Source organism: Copidosoma floridanum, unplaced genomic scaffold, assembly GCF_036245765.1.
Source record: "Copidosoma floridanum isolate Cflo_tuat_1 unplaced genomic scaffold, Cflo_Japanese_pri ptg000019l, whole genome shotgun sequence".
Taxonomy (NCBI): domain Eukaryota; kingdom Metazoa; phylum Arthropoda; class Insecta; order Hymenoptera; family Encyrtidae; genus Copidosoma; species Copidosoma floridanum.
In genome coordinates this window covers 18,925,130-18,941,197 of record NW_028321896.1, presented here as the reverse complement: position 1 = coordinate 18,941,197, position 16,068 = coordinate 18,925,130, and the positions used below count along the sequence as shown (strand labels likewise).

The window sequence follows — 16,068 nt, the reverse complement described above, 5'->3', positions numbered from 1 at the left end:
AAAATGTTAATCAATAAACTGATTTTTATTTCGAGACGACGCACCATATAATTTGAAAGGATCAAAATAAAGTGCAAATTTCCAAGAGTAGTACAGTATTTTTCATAAAAATAGTTTGATTTGTTATGTGTGTCTTTGAAGCTGTTATTGCTGTATCTTATTACAGCCCATGTTGAAAAACGTATTTTAAACTCAAAAATATTAAAAACCATAGTATTGTTAAATTACTTTAAACAAAAATTTTCCATAACATAAAAGAACTCAAGAAACGTTTGATTTTTTGTTCGTGGCGATGAATTCGCTCATAAGCAGTGGATTTTTTGTGACAATAAAAAAAGCTTTTAACGCGTAACGGTGTACCTACTACGTCGTCAACCTGCCGTACGATTTGGTGTTGAAAAATAATAATTAGATGTTTCTTTATGCGGGGATGTGTGTTTACTGGGAGGAGTAGATGAAAAATAACAAAAACTTGCTCCACACCATATCTAAAATAAAATATCAAATATTGCTCAGGTTTTATTATGAGAAAACGGAAAACTGGTGAAATAAGGGGCCGTTCATATATTACGTCAAGCTATTTTTGTCACTTTTTGGACCCCCCCCCCTCCCCCCTTGTCACGTATCATTAACATTATAATATTTTTTTTAGTAGTTATTATTTTTTGAGTCATCTTGTGGAGAAGTTGATTTAATATTATACAGGTAAAGAGTTTCAAAATTAAGTTCTCAATCTTTACAGAACACTTTTATTATTTATTAAATAATAGTAATTTTGAAATAACAGCTTTAGATAAATTCGTTTAAACTCATACAATAAATCACAAACAAGCTTCAGACTCATTTCTGACTAGCTTTTACTAATAGCCTTTGGGGTTGGTTATAATCAAAGTACACTTATAAGTTAAAGTATGACTGTTCCTTATACTAGAAAAAAATCACTCATCTTGCCATGGACAGCTTATCCATTGTTTTAAATCCTCGATGAAAGGGAGGGCTTTTTCTATTGGCTGTTGCACTGGACTGGAGTAGAGGTCACGTTGGGTAGATGAAATCCAATTTTTTATTATTTTAAATAAACGTCACGTTTTCTGTAGACCCCCCCCTCCCCCCATGTCACACTTCATCACGCTAAACCAATACCCCCCTCCCCCCTAGCTGCGTGACGTAATATATTAACGGCCCCTAAGTAGGTATACTCACGATTGCAGATGACCTCCTCTACTTTGATAATCATTGCCACACAGATACTTGTACTCTTCAAGATTTTTGAATTTTTATGGTATTGCACTCTTCCGGAAAGTTTCTATTTTTCAGTATTTTGGAAACAAAAAAAAATGATTACCGTAGTGACACTCGGTTTATGAATAACCCACATCACGAATGCACGGCGCCATATAGTAGCAATACATTAAAATATCAAATACTTTTTTTTTTTTTTTTTTTTTTTTATGTTACAATCTATGAGGCATCTGGGTAATGCCTCACAATGAAATAAAATATTGCTCGGATCGTTGAAAATTTCAAACTACCGGTATTTCGACGGTCAAAATAACTAGGCGCATGGCAGAAAATCTGATGTAACAATTGTAATCATCATTAACTTGCGTAAGTCATTACTTACGAGACACTTTGACTCAGGAGCCTTCATTGTGGTGTTTAGAGGACATGAAAAATTGAGCTTGGTTGTGACATGTATTTGCAAAAACCAAGAGGCGTAAAATATTACGAATTGTAAAGTTACGTGGGTACTTATATTCAACAGGTTTTTTGTTTTCAGGTTCACAATGTCATTTGGGTTATTGGGTGATAAAATATAAAAGTTCCATGGTTAGATTTGTATAAATATAAGTTTATTTACATTGCAACAAATACTCTCATTGACTCAACGAAAGCGAAAGTTATAAGTGTTGACTGATTATACAGTTAATGTACGAATATACATAATTAAAAATGATAATTACAACGTTTTAGCTCTGGGAGTACGACTCTTGATATTTCGTTCGAATATATTACAAAACAGACAAAATTTAGTTTCATCAAAGTTCGAACTTAATATATCTCTTCAAAGACGCTACTCACGTAAAGGATATATATATATATATATATATATATCTTTTTTTTGTTTCATCATTGCACTATAAAAACTTACATCCTAAGATACGGGATCGCAACTTGTGCGATTTTCGAGATATAATCGTCGATCGAGATTACTCAAGCTAAATATCAAAGCACAAACGGCGCTCTCTCGCGAATTATACATCAATGGTTAGAGCTCATCATGGGTAACATCTTGTTGATTAAGTTGAAACAATAATAGATGCGAAAAAGATGAGTTGATGGGATCGTTACCATCAAAGTAATCTATCGTCAACCAGATTACAAGAGATCCTTCTAGCTTTCTCCCAACACCGTGGTGTTTTAAAATATCTATTTTTATACAGTTTTCATTATAAAAATTGATAAAATACTTGACAATCGTTTTCAAAAGCGTTATAGTTCACGATAAAAATGAATAACTGTATGCACATAAAACACGACAATACATCGCAATAGATGTATGTATAGGTATATGAACACATACTTATACATACATGAATAAATTTAATATTGAAATATGTGTATTGATTAATATTTCACTCATAATCTGACTGTGACTTATCATCAAGTTTTAATATCAGTTGATGTCTCGAAGCAACTATAGCGATATTTGATCAATCAAAAAACAAAATTGAAATTTCATTCGAAAAATCATCAATGCGATCAGAGTTTCAACAGTTATAAATAATATTTTCTCATATAAACATCAATATATACAAATAAAAGTTTAAAAGATACAATAGCAATCACAATACTTTATAACTAATAAAACTTCAACAATATAATCGAATTGTTACGCATAAAAGTTGCAACTAAAAAATTTTCACAGAAATTTGCCGTATCAAAATTTTTTTTTTCCCCATTTAAAATACTATGCAAAAAAAAAAACGAATAAAAATGTACACGCGTAAATAATAAAATAGGAACGATTTACGCGCCTCGTTATAAAAAAAAAAAAAAAAAAAAACTTTTTTGTTTTCATTTTCACCAATCCTAAACATTTCATCGTAACCTTATAGAAAAATTTTTAAAACGTACAATAGGTACGTCATTTTCATAATACATCCGTATTTAACAAGCACAGTATAAAAGTTGAGCGTCGAATTGGATACGTCTACGAGTCCATAAATACACATATCGATAAGAGAGAATCCACACGGGAATTCATTGTTTCGATTCAATATCTCCTCTTTTTCGTCCACGTAGGGCCCACGACAGAGTAATAGGATAACCTTGTGCAGAAAAAGGAGACGATTCTAAACAAATACACATGCGACTGTTCTTCTCAAAGATCACAAATGTATGTGATTGTGTGTGTGTGTGTGTACATAAAAAATCACTATTTAATTATTAGGCGCTCGGAAAAGATGTGCTCTTTTCTCTCTGCGACGAGCACGTGTCCTACACAAGCATCCTTTACATGGTTTCCTTTGTTAACCCTCTTTGTTAAGTGTTATTTATTTGTTCATTTTATTATTATTATTTTTTTTTTCAAAGAAATGACTTTATCCACTTGGGCAGAAAACCTGAGCATTTGACTTCCGCGCGACAAAGTGCGACCGCACACTTTTGTTGGCGTGGTAGTAGTATGGCACGGGTGAACAGTATGACTGGGTGGCTGCAATGCCGGCACCGCCGCCGCCGGGACCGTGTTGTTATGGGGGCGGCGGTCTCCTCTGGAGCTCGGGTGTACCGAAGTGCTGCAGCCGCGAGTACAGGTGCTGAGGGCTACCTGGTACCGAGCTACTCTCCGACAGACGTCGGGGTGGCGGCATCGGTGGCGATGGTGACACGTATCTAGTATAGTTATTGAAAATCATTAAAACTTGCGCTTGCTGTTTTTAAAAAGACAGTTAAAAAAAAAAAAAAAAAAAAAAAAAACAACAACAACCCAAAGTTACCCCCAGTATATATATACAGAGTATTGATGTGTCACGTTAGGTGCAGCTTTCAAATGCAAGGTAAAAACAACAGAAGAGACAGGAAAAGTAACGATGCTCACCTCCTTTGGAAAAAAGGAGAAGCCTGATCGCCCAAATTCCTACGCAAGAGAAGCGGAGACTCGCCCCTATTGAACCTCGGAGGTGGCTCCGGGGAGGGTTCGCGATCGCTACCCAGTCTCAGCCTCACGTACGAGGCAAAGCGCTTTTTCGCCGACTCCTTGTTACTTAACTGTACTTGAGGAACTGTCGAGGGTTCTTGCTTGAGTTGGTGCGCGAAACGGGATATGAGCAACTGAGGACTGGTCGTGCCGGAGCTTTGCGGAGGAGGTTCGGAGGGAAACCTGCAAGCCACGAGTACTTTTTGAAAAAACAGAGCCACGCGAAGTACCATAGGTTTATACATTTACCAAGCGGATTAAGCGTGAGAAAGTTGTCCAGCAAAGCTATTATATACCATCATCTACTCTATACGGCTGATGGCGTGTCAACGAACCGACTCACCTTTTGCGACTGACCATCGGACTTGCGTAGACGTTCTGCAGCTGGCCGTGGTGGTGGTTGTTCTGAGGCACTGAGGTCGGGAGCTGTGCGAGTCGCTGCTGCACGATCGAGGAGACGTACCTGTCGCTGGCCCCGGGTATCTGTATGACAGGCGGGTCGACGTTCTCGCGCCTCCAGGGCGAGTAGTCCCTCGCAAATGGGCTCAGCGACCTCGGGGCTCCCGACTGCCAGCGCTCCCTGCTACTGTCACGGCCGCAGTAGGGCGAGTACGGTCTGGCCTCTGCCTCGGCCAGACTCTGGGTGCCCCGGTAGGGAGAGTAGGAACGCGAGTCGGCACCGTTCAGGTGATGGTTCTCGGCCACGGCCGCTTGGTACTGATAACGGTAGGGCGAGTACGAGCGCTGAAGGTTCGTAGCAGCGGTGCAGCACGCCTGGCCGGGCATAGGCGAGAACGGCCTCGCTATCATGTCCCTACGGCGAAGAGCGTACGGGCTGTAGGGGATGTAGCCGGTGGTTGTGCCATTTTCCTGCAGCGTGGCCGCGGTTCGCCCGATCGCGCTTGGTTCTTTGGGGTTGCTGTTGACGTTGTTGTTGTTTCTCAGGTAGGCGGCCGCCTCACTGCCGTTGACGCTACTTTGGCTCCTCAGGTGGGCGGTCTGTTTGAGCGATACGTGACCCGAGGGCCGATGTTGGTGATGCTGCGCCGAGTTCGGCACCCTGAAACTGAGACGCCAAGTCAAATGGTAAAGTTCAAACGGGAGATTGGTGGTGGTGGTTGCTGTTTGTTGTTGGAGCTCATAAGCGGTGGTCTACCACCAGGACTAGACAAAATTGTGTTTTAGAGAATTAAAAAAAAAACAACAACAAATTTCTGCTCGAATGCTATTTACAAAAATTAAATACGTTGTATAGTGTCTAGCCCTGAATACCAATAGAATGACTGCGTGACGATCCGGCTGGAAAGCGGAAAATTTTTTATATGCTGTAAACACTGTAAGTTATTAGTTCAAGTTAGAGCGTTAGTATTTATCCTTTGCATGCACCACAAAAGGAGGAGGAGGAAGAGGCGATAAAGGAGAACTTTGGCATAGAGTTGCAAGTAATGTGAGCTTGGGAAAAAAAAAAAAAAAAAAAAAAAAAAAACTTGTGCAATATCGTGCTGAAAGAACCTAGGTACATAACAGAGACAAGGCAGAATAAGCTACAAGTACACATTCACGTGAGAAAATGTAATTGGGAACATAGAGTTCGACATAAACACTGATGGCAAATAATATTTGGTTGCAGAAAATACTAATGAGAATAGCGGAGCAAATTTAGCGGCGAAGTATCATGACAGCAGCACACAGGTTCATTCATGTATAGTACAGAGAGGAGACGACGAGAGATGTACAAAAATACAATACATGTACATGTGACGTTGTTGAGCTTATGATTTGAAATGTATGCGTAGGCGAGTACAAAACGAGTAAGATATAAAAATTCAAATAAATAAAAAAGAATGCTTACCATGAATGGGGGTTGAGGGTGGGGTTGTGTAACAGGCGCGTGCACAAACCAAACAACTCGAAATGAAAATTGGACAGTATTATTGGACGTAATCGAGGTGAGACGGTTTTTTTTTCTCTTTTTGCGTGTGATTTGCTAGGTAGGCTTTTTCACTTTCTTTTTTTTGCACTGGTTCTGTTCTTTAATCAATTGTCTTTTTTTTTTCGTGTGTGTCTGGATTTTTTTGAGATAATTATTTTCACTTTTAATCTTTTCATTTTTTTTTTTTTTTCTCTTTTTTTCGTTTTTACAGGACAGTGGTTGACGATGGTACTGGTGGTTGGTGATGGTCGACAAGTGGTGGGAAGAAAAACAAGGGCAGAGGGAGCGTGTGTGCGTGTGTATTGGGGGATGCTACGCCGCGCTGCCTCCCTCAAGCTCAACGCTGTAACACAATTCAACACGCACGCAAACTTTTTAATTGGAGCTGTAATTGATGACATGGTTCAACTAGCAATTGGGAAAAAAAAATTTTTAGTACATAAGTAATAAAAGAAAAAGGAAAAAAGATATACGTAAGATTTAATACTACTACTTGTAACGAGCAATTAATCAAAACTGTTTTTTTTTTTTTTTTTTTTTTTCATAATACAAACAATATGTAAATCATCACTAAGAAAGAAATTATTATAAACAAAAACAATAAAACAAGATTTCTACGTAACATGACAAGAATAAATAATGTTGTGAGTCAAAAAATACTTATTTCATGTAGCGTATGTAACGTTACGCGATGTACCCGGTTATACAGTCAGACCAAACCAAACGTTACTACATTAGTCGAGGAATAATTAATCATGCCGTGTTTTACATAAATAAAACGTTTAAACTTTCTGTATACGTTTACGATGAAAATCGAGTAAAACGTTAGCACAGTGTTCTGTGCCAACGAGATAATGAGTAGTAAAAAAAAAAAAAAAGACATAAAAATACGTAAATATATGTATCATAATGAATAATGTATAAAAAGTATATTAAACAATTCTACGTATAACACAGCTCTCGAAAAAATATACAAAATGCTAAGAAATTTCGAGATCACGCATACCTTGGCTCAAGTTGCCGCATGACCTTGTAAAACCATTGACAGGTTGACGTTGGCAGGGAGGAGTTGGAGTTTTGCTGTGTCTCGTACTTTTTGATAAACGGGTGCTCCATTAATTTGTTATACTTTGGCCGTTGCTTGTAATTTTTCGTAAGGCAACAACTGACGAAACTATGAAATTCTTTTGAGAATAAAGCATCAGAAGGCAGAGAAGGAGGATCATCTTGTACCACCCTACTCAACACCTGTAATTTGACTCATGAATTTCGTTTCACATTTCATAGATCCATCAATAATAGGTGTTTTACCTCAAAATCAGTCTTGCAATCTCGGTAAGGAAATACTCCTGTGGCTAATTCTACTAACGTAATACCTAAACTCCAAACGTCGGCTCTAATATCATAATCAGGTTTCGTGGGGTCTGGTGGATCTATCCTTTCCGGCTGAAATTCAATAAATCATTAGCAACAAAAAAATTACATATTGCTGTAGCACAAAACAATAATTCAAAATTTACAGCCATGTATGCAGCACAGCCGGCACTTCTTGTTTTAGCTTTGCTATCCACCAAACGGCCAGAAATACCAAAGTCGCACAGTTTCACACCTCCTGTGTCATCTAACAATATATTGCTGGGCTTCACATCTCTGTGAATAACTCCATGTTTTTCTTTCAGGTACGACAAAGCTTTTACCGTCTGTTTTAACAAACCAATTAATGTTTTCAATATAATTCTTTGGAATGTTAAAATACAATTCATAGGCATTGAAACACTTACTGCTACTGCTACTTTTCCTAAAAATTCTTCTGGTATTGCTTGTTTGCTTCTTTTTAAAAGTTTGTCTAAACATGTCACCATCAACTCCATGCAAATCCACACGTCGGATTCAGTGATAAAACAGCCAAGGCATTGCACTATGTATGGACAATCATGAGATTTCAAGACCACATCGATGTCCATGATTATCCTTTTGTTTTCGTCTGCATTCCCCGATCTCCTCATCTGTTTCACAGCTATGACTACACCGCTGGGCTTGTGTTTCATTTTAACAACATGTCCACAAGTGCCATTGCCCAATTCTCCCAAGTGCTCCAAGTCTTTCATATCCGTTTGATACTTTACACCATTTATCGTGAGTATACCGTTCATTTTCATGATTTCCTGCAATTTCGAGTCTACTTCGACATCGTGTCTCTTGTACGGTATCATGTGCGAAACAGGCAGATTCAGATTCTTCCTGGGTCTCGTGGGAGTACCAATATCACCGACTGTTTTGCAAAAAATGAGAACATACTTGTTGCAGTAAACTGCATTTTTTTTTTACAACTAGACTAAGATGTAAAAGACTCGATTCAAAATCACATAGCTGGCTACGTTGAGTCGGAAACATCATGCAAAAAAATTCAAAACACATCAATCGAGTTTTGCGTGTGTCATGTGTGAGAATATATAAAAAACAAACTCGTCGTCGGCTTCCCCCCACACAGACAAAGGGGAGGGGGGGGCTATTTTTTTTATAGTCAAGTGTGTCAATACGCAAACACTTGATGGTATCGTATATGGGCAACGTATGACAGTCCAAAAGAATAATAAAGCTATAATGAGCAGAGGAAGAACGAGTAAGTATTTGAATACATACAGTGCAATAAACATAACCTGTACGATTCTTACTTAAGGTGTCGACATTGTATCCACCGGAACATCCATACAGTTAAAAAAAGGGCATTTAAATTGAAATAAGCATAAAAAAAGCACACGTTCGCACTGCGGTATCATCGTCACAAACAATAAGATTAATATGTAAAATAATGGATAAAAGCTCACGTTGCTTGGGCCTGAGTGCAGGGCTGAGGCAAGGGCTGGGCATGAGTTGCTGTTGTTGTTGATTTTGGAGTTGCTGCTGCATCTCCGCCGGGCTCGTCAGGTTTTTGGGCTGGGGCTGTTGTTGCTTGTCCTTCTCCGCCCTGAGCCTCTCCTGGAGGTTCAGTATTTGATTCTCCAACGTGCTCGACATTTCGAGCTAAATATGATAGCGACGAGCTCGATGGCACTTTCTTGACGGATGCTACAAGTATGCAGCAGCACTGCCTGCTGATTTGGTGGTGTTTACACCCAAACACAATCTCCCACAGAACGACGACAACGACGAGGTGCTTCGCATCACTCCGATCACTCGCTCATATCTCTACTTAATGCCCTTTTTGGCACTTTGATTTGCACTACATATATATAGTATAGTACCATTACCATACAGACCTTATATCAGGGAGAAATCAGGCAATACTCCGGTCGCTTGATTACCCATCTGTACCCAAGAACAGGAGTACGGGCTATTCCCAAGCGATTGCCTGATTTCGTCTGCTTGTCTGCGCACTACTACGACTTATTACGGCCCACACAAAGGATGATGTCTATATAGAGCTGAGATAAAAGTCTGAGAATAAATAAAAACACATTTTAATCGCTCAAGTTTTTGAAACATAAATTTAATCAGAGTACTGTTTCCAATGCATTACATACAAAAAAAAATTGAAATCAAAGAATGGTAGCTGCATTAATGCGGGCAGTGTGGATAGCGTGTCGTTTTTGAAGGAAATAAACAAATTACATTAATAAAGCATTGAGCTCTGAAAAACCGGTGACGAGTAATTTTGTATTAACAATATAGAGAGTTTACTGGTTTTCAAGTTTAACTTTGTAATAAGACATTACACTTGATTTTGAGAGAACATGCATCGAATATTGGGAAACGTGATTTAATGACAAACAAGATCATGTGTATGTACAACTTGATTTATTAATATAAATTGAGTTTTATTTTAAAATTTATTATATAAATATAAAGACCGAGTTAGTTATGTACAAACACGAAGATTGTGTAAATTTATTTCTTCCTAATTAATAAGATACTCGTATGTGTTAAAATATTGATTGTTTTTGTTACTTTTCAAAATTTCAATGACAACAATCTTCACTGTATTTATACAGGTTAATCCTGAAGGACAGCGGCATTGGCAGCTATACTTGGATTATTAACGATTTCTCCCAAACTCTCAAGTAGTTCTTTTCTGTAGTCATCAAAGTCACCGTCAATCTCGTTGATAGTTTGATTTTCAATCACGTACAAACAACATTCAGTGTCCCTAATGAGGCGTTCGTCGTGAGACACAATTATAACACCACCCTTATACCTAGTTATGGCTTCACCTAGAGCATCAATAGATTCCAAGTCCAAATTGTTGGTAGGTTCGTCGAGAATCAACACATCTGGAGCGTTTAAGCAAAGTTCAGCCATAGCGACTCTTGCTTTTTGTCCACCAGAAAGATCTTTCATCTTGATGGTGTGTGCGTGTCCGCTAAGGCCAAAAGTTCCCAACTGCTTTCTTGCCTTTTCGTACGGAAGGTCGAACAATCGCATCAGATACTCGGTTGGACTCTCTTCAGCTGTGAGATGTTCTCCAGAGTGCTGGTCGAACCTTCCTATTCTCTATTGTTGCAAGAAAAAAATTATTGTACACTTGAATTACATTTGAAAGAAATTTTTCAACTCACCAGTCTGTGGTTTTTAATAAGTTCGCCTTTAAGAGGGCTCAATTCGCCTAACAATAATTTCAAAAATGTGGTTTTGCCAACACCATTCGGGCCAACAATTGCAACACGGGAGCTGAGATCTATGCCAAAATCAACGTCGATAAAAAGTGGCTTATGACCTTCAAAAGCAAATGTAACATCTGCAAGGAAATAGTTGAATTAGATTAACGTAATTTTAAAAACATCGTTAAAAAAATTGCATACGAATGAGAAATATTACTTTGAAGACCAATAATAGGAGGTTGAAGTGGCGGAGGATCTGGAAAACTAAACTTGACAATATATTCCTTTGGTTTTTGCAAAAGCTCAGCTGGTCCCGTATCTTCCTCTTGCTTCTGCAATTTTGTTTTATTTTTTTCTTGTTTGCGTGTAAGAGTTTCCTTTTGTTTTTTCTCTGCCTGCTTTTTACTTTGACCATGCGACTTTAAGCTTTTCAACCTTTTTTCTTGCTGCTCGTATGCTTTAAGCATTTCTTTGCACTTTTGTATGAACATCTTTTTGAACATACTATAATTGCCCTTGTAGTAAAATAATTTCTGCTGATCCAAGTGAATAATATCTGTACAAACATTATCTAAGAAACTTTGGTCGTGAGACACAATAAGCAAAGTCTTTTTCCATCCTTGCAAGTAGTTGTCCAACCAAATAACAGCGTTCAAATCTAGATGATTCGTAGGTTCATCCAACAATAACAATGTAGGCTCTAAAAATAATGCTCTAGCTAGGGAAACGCGCATACGCCAGCCACCAGAAAAATTCTTGGTAGCTCTGCCTTGCATTTCTTTGCTGAATCCTAAACCTGCAAGGATCCTGCGTGCTCTGGGCTCTGCAGAGTCAGCACCGATGGCCTTCAACTCTTCGTAAACCTGGAAATCGAAGTATGATTTTACCATTTTCCATGAAACATCGCATAAATATGTCGAGTCAAAAATATCGCCTGTCCTACCTCTTGCAATCTGTCTTGTACCGTAGTGTCACCTTTTTCGATCTGATCCTCCAATTTTTTGCACTCCTCTTTCAATTCGTTGCATTTGACATCCGCCTTTAGAACAACTTCAACAGCTGGCGTATTATCGGCCACAACTTCTTGCTCGCAGTACAGAATGTCTATGTTGGGTGGGATGTTGAATTTTCTCAACGCTATGTGACGCAGAAGTGTCGTTTTCCCATGACTGTTGGTTCGAAATGAAAAGAAGGAAAAAAATGCAAAATCACATACACACAGTCAAGACCTACTTTCTAAAATGACAAGAAGAGTGTGGCAAAAGTGACTAAAAAAACATACGAACCCGTTGGGCCCGACGAGACCGTAGCGCCTGCCCTGAGCGATCAAAAGGCTCGCATTGGTGAAGAGCTCCTTGCCCTTGGCAGCGATGCTGAAATTGTCGACCTTGATGTCTATGGCGTTCTCAAGCTGTTGCGTGTTGCGACTCTGGTTCTGGCTGTGCGAGACGGTAAAATTCGACTCGAGCTCGCTGTGACCCTGGCCACCGTGCTTGGTCATCATCTCGATCGTCCGCTCATACTCCTGCTGCTTCTTCAGCTTCTTTTTTTCCTTGTGGGTGAGCTGCTTCTTCTTCTGGCCGGTCTCCTCGCTGATCTCCAGCTCTGCGACGCTCTGCTCCAGGTCCGACATACCGATTTTTATTTTTGTTACACTTGTTTTGGGCTATCACAGAAACACGCGCGAGGCCAAATTTAGTGCGGAGTTGTTAATTTCGAAGGTTTTCGTATTCTGGATTTTTTTTGGCAGCTGCACTTTTTGCCACCTCGCCCAGACCGTAGTCCGAAGAGAGAGTGGTTTTTTGGGGTTACGTCGTGTGATGTAAAACACGCGAGAGCAGCCGCTCAGCTGACGAAGGAAAAGGATAAAGGCAGATCCTTTATTGCCGACAAATGTACTTTTTGTCGTGGAGTGTGGCGCCCTCCAATAATCCTTCGTAAAAAATTTGAAAATCATCAGACGTCTTTTTGTGATTGCCGTTGATGTAAACATCCGATCATCTAATATGTAAATATTGAATGAATAACCAATTTTTTTGTTACATTTGCTTAAAGTTCGTACAATTCATGATAGATCATGCAAACAGCAGCCAGGAATCCGTTGAAATTTGTTTCTTACCTTGAAAAACATCGAATCTACGAACTATTTCAGGTATCGAAAAACATTATTTAAATATTACTCAAACCTTTTGATTGTTTTCCCCGCATTATAACACTTTGCGTATAAATATCGCTTAGGAACTAAGTACGATGCTGGTGATAAAAAAACCCGAGGATCACCTACTCTTTTTGAAACAAAGTCTACATCACGCAGCTCGAAGACTCGACGTGCCAAGAATCATCATCCTGTCCCAGCCAGGATGTGGTAACGCATATTGTGTATACATATGGATGAACAGTATTACTTGACCACCAGATTTCATCCTTTTAACGATATAGACAAATTACAACTGGCCGGCACGTTGCGAGAACAATTGCAAATACCTTTGATTACTCTGAATGACATCACGTGCTACAATGCATCGGGAAATGGTTCCATCATCGACAATTTGAGGATCATTTTGATGAACTACATGAGCTCCAACTACGATGGCTGGATACTCGTAGGTAAAGGAGATACATTCAATTTACATCTTAAAAAAAACTGTTTAATAAGTATGTAATTGCCCTCGATAATTGATTTTTGATAATAGATTTCCCGAGAAACGAAAAAGAGGCCCGCGAGCTCCTGCGCGCTGGACTCGTTCCGACGCATGTTATCGAAATCGTTTCGACTGGTATGTGCATAAAAAAGGATTTCTGTGTACTTTTAAAACGGTTCTCGTCTTGTTTGGTTCTAAGATAGCAAGGATGGCACTCGGGTTGGATGTGATTCGTCGGCAAAGTTTCATCATCATCGGGAAATCAAGGGAATACGACGGATTTTTTCAAAAAGTTTCTTCATGGAGGTTCGGTGAAACAAATTTTGTTTTGGTATTCGTTAAAAAATAAATTTCTGTACATCTCGTTTCAGACGGTGAACATGAACGAGCCCATCGACAAAATCACCGCGCAGTGCTTGAATTCATTTGATCGGAGAAATTACTCTCGTGCTCCTACGACCCTCCGTATACTGTTGATCGATTTCGCGAATGGCGAAACGTTTGAATGCTTGGGCTCGAGTATTGCAAAAGATTTCGACGTTACTTTTAGTAAGTTTATGCGTTTTTTTTTCCTTTCATAAGATTCTTGATAAGCAATGATTTGTGAACAGAACGATTTTAGTTGATTTTAGCCAAATTTTGGAGCAAACGAGACTTCAGGAAAACAGTCTGGGGGATGAGTTACGAAAGCTGAAATGGGAAACGGATTCAGATGGATTGCCATCCAGAGTAAAAACGAAAGTATTCGAGGTATTGAATTAAAAAAAAAGTAAAAGTAAATATTGTTAGAGATCAAAATGCGATTACGATTCGAAACGGCACAATTGAACAACATTTTTTTTCGCATGGTTAAGCTGAATTGGATGACACAGTCTCAACAACCTCCGTTAACTCTGAAAAAAAATTGTTTTCAACCGCTGCCATACATGAATCGTATTCTCCTACAAAAGCTAGTGACAATTTTATACATTTTTTAGCATTTTTTACTTCAATCTGGTAATTTAACCGAGGGTTGGTTGCTCACGAACTTTGTCTCTAACGTCGAAGATTTTAAGAACCTCGATTTGACCGATTTTCCACCCAATAGGTGCGTGTATACATACCTATACAGTTATGAATCAGTTACCCCTCGTTACTTTTTTGCAATAGCTTACATGAAAATTTAATTCATTGTAGGATTATAATAGTGGCCAATGGAGTTACAGACAATCAGTCGGATACAACATTAATTTCAAATTCTGCGACGGTAAGTGATTGTGTTGATTAAATGTAGTACATGATGGTTTCCCAAGCTTTTTGATTGCTTTCTAAGCCTTTGTTGATTTCCTTCAGCCTACAACATTTTAGGAGATGACTAATTCGTGTGTACGCAAATTGTACAACTTGAAGTTATGTCGCTTTATTTTTTACAAGCAATTGTTTCCCACTATTATTATCATTACTTTTTTTCGCCTAATAAAAAAAATATATCTTTGGGGATTTTCATGAAAAAACTTTTGAGGGTACTGGCAAACATTTTATAAAGTAATTTAAAAAAATAGTACGATGAACAGAGAAGCGCGTACGTATCTTTTTGGCAGCAGTACACACACATACATGCAGCATTTTGTAGAAGTCTTTTAAAAGTTGTAAGATACTTTATCAGAAAAATATCTTTTTTTTTTTTCTTTTTCTTCTGATTTCTTCAAAAAACGAAAGTATAAAAATATACAAGCTTTTCGGGAGTCAAACAAATTGTATGAAAAAAAAAAAAAAAAAATACTGCCTGAATCACCTAAAAACAGAGGGTCCACAGAGAAGACGCGCAACTGCGCGTACACCCAAGACCCCGTCGAAGAAAAAAAAAAAAAAAAATCACTTTGAACTTTCCAGATTTGCACCTGCGACGATACCATAAATCTGCAAAGCCAAATTAAAGAGTACGCCGGGAAAACGGGCTTCGTCGTCGAGAGCCGGGACGACCCCAAGCTCGTCGAGGAGCAGATACAATCCTACCTCGTGCTACCCCCACCCTGCGTCCCTCCGAGGACCCCACGAGCACAACCGGATATCGAATCGGAAGACGCCGAATTCGATCCCGACGACCAGCCCGGCGTCGAAGCGCTCCAATGCCTTCGCCGACCCGAGCCCATGCTACCTCTTATTTGATGTCATCCGTTGCAACATACGCGCTCGTGACTGTTGAAATAAGCTATGGGATTAAAGAGACCAACTTGGTTTAAATTTCACCTCCAACTATGAATATTAAAAAAGGTCGACGCGTTGAAGTATGAAACCCGATTTCAATATCCAAGGGCAAAACAAGTAAAAAAAGCCCGTGCGTGTACGGATACAAATAGAAAAAAAAAAAAAGAAACAACAACAAACAAACATCAAAGGGTCAAAGGTGCGTGTGTAGGGGGTATATAAAGCCATCGGAGCGCATGAAACACGCCCACGCACGTGGGAAGAGCGGATGGGAAAGCCGCAGAGCGACACCGGGGCTAATGCGCGTAATTGCCTCAAACGCGAAGAATATTTCGGGACGAGGGACTCACGCGTTGCTGGAGGTGGCACCGGTGTGTGTGTGTGCTTACACGTGTGAAAAGGACGAGGGAAAGAGAGAGGGCGGGCACTCGGTGCGCAGGACTTTGGACTTCCCTCTGATACTTTAAGTATATATACATGTAGTTACGTAACATGTGCGTGATTGTA

The 16,068-nt window shown here is 39.1% G+C and overlaps 3 protein-coding genes across 5 annotated transcripts; 1 reads left to right on the top strand and 2 right to left on the bottom strand.

Moving 5' to 3' along the window:
* Window positions 1-1,875: 1,875 nt before the first annotated feature.
* Window positions 1,876-9,320, bottom strand: LOC106638332 (uncharacterized). 3 transcript variants are annotated; one of them, XM_014351440.2, is made up of 8 exons: window positions 8,963-9,320; window positions 7,916-8,406; window positions 7,655-7,834; window positions 7,446-7,580; window positions 7,141-7,382; window positions 4,545-5,267; window positions 4,103-4,384; window positions 1,876-3,897 (listed from the first exon to the last, which is right to left on the bottom strand). In XM_014351440.2, exons 1-8 carry the CDS (start codon window positions 9,150-9,152, stop codon window positions 3,756-3,758), a joined length of 2,385 nt encoding a protein of 794 aa, XP_014206926.2. In that variant the 5' UTR covers window positions 9,153-9,320; the 3' UTR covers window positions 1,876-3,755. The 3 variants fall into 3 exon arrangements, with proteins under 3 accessions (XP_014206926.2, XP_089448819.1, XP_014206927.2); XM_089592693.1 differs by having other exon boundaries at window positions 4,545-5,261; XM_014351441.2 differs by lacking the exon at window positions 4,103-4,384.
* A 595-nt stretch (window positions 9,321-9,915) lies between these two features.
* On the bottom strand, window positions 9,916-12,572 carry LOC106638363 (ATP-binding cassette sub-family F member 1). The gene is made up of 5 exons (XM_014351484.3): window positions 12,019-12,572; window positions 11,676-11,901; window positions 10,950-11,595; window positions 10,691-10,869; window positions 9,916-10,625 (listed from the first exon to the last, which is right to left on the bottom strand). The coding sequence occupies exons 1-5, from the start codon at window positions 12,363-12,365 to the stop codon at window positions 10,128-10,130; spliced, it is 1,896 nt and encodes a 631-aa protein (XP_014206970.2). The 5' UTR covers window positions 12,366-12,572; the 3' UTR covers window positions 9,916-10,127.
* A 237-nt stretch (window positions 12,573-12,809) lies between these two features.
* On the top strand, window positions 12,810-15,522 carry LOC106638298 (adenylate kinase 8). Its single transcript, XM_023389683.2, has 10 exons — window positions 12,810-12,884; window positions 12,971-13,097; window positions 13,172-13,339; window positions 13,426-13,499; window positions 13,582-13,680; window positions 13,746-13,923; window positions 13,997-14,124; window positions 14,352-14,461; window positions 14,551-14,620; window positions 15,247-15,522. The coding sequence occupies exons 1-10, from the start codon at window positions 12,810-12,812 to the stop codon at window positions 15,520-15,522; spliced, it is 1,305 nt and encodes a 434-aa protein (XP_023245451.2).
* Window positions 15,523-16,068: the final 546 nt, after the last annotated feature.

Bases quoted from the DNA above. Each gene is read 5' to 3' on its own strand.
- LOC106638332 (XM_014351440.2), bottom strand. From the start codon at position 9,152: ATGTCGAGCACGTTGGAGAATCAAATACTGAACCTCCAGGAGAGGCTC. The intron at 7,581-7,654 runs GTAAATTTTGAA...ATTGAATTTCAG, and splicing joins GCTGTGCTGCATACATGGCT to CCGGAAAGGATAGATCCACC. The intron at 7,383-7,445 runs GTAAAACACCTA...GTCAAATTACAG, and splicing joins ATTGCAAGACTGATTTTGAG to GTGTTGAGTAGGGTGGTACA.
- LOC106638298 (XM_023389683.2), top strand. From the start codon at position 12,810: ATGCAAACAGCAGCCAGGAATCCGTTGAAATTTGTTTCTTACCTTGAA. The intron at 13,340-13,425 runs GTAAAGGAGATA...TTTTGATAATAG, and splicing joins CGATGGCTGGATACTCGTAG to ATTTCCCGAGAAACGAAAAA. The intron at 14,462-14,550 runs GTGCGTGTATAC...AATTCATTGTAG, and splicing joins ACCGATTTTCCACCCAATAG to GATTATAATAGTGGCCAATG.
- LOC106638363 (XM_014351484.3), bottom strand. From the start codon at position 12,365: ATGTCGGACCTGGAGCAGAGCGTCGCAGAGCTGGAGATCAGCGAGGAG. The intron at 11,902-12,018 runs GTTCGTATGTTT...TCGAACCAACAG, and splicing joins GGTCTCGTCGGGCCCAACGG to TCATGGGAAAACGACACTTC. The intron at 11,596-11,675 runs GTAGGACAGGCG...TTCGATTTCCAG, and splicing joins TACAAGACAGATTGCAAGAG to GTTTACGAAGAGTTGAAGGC.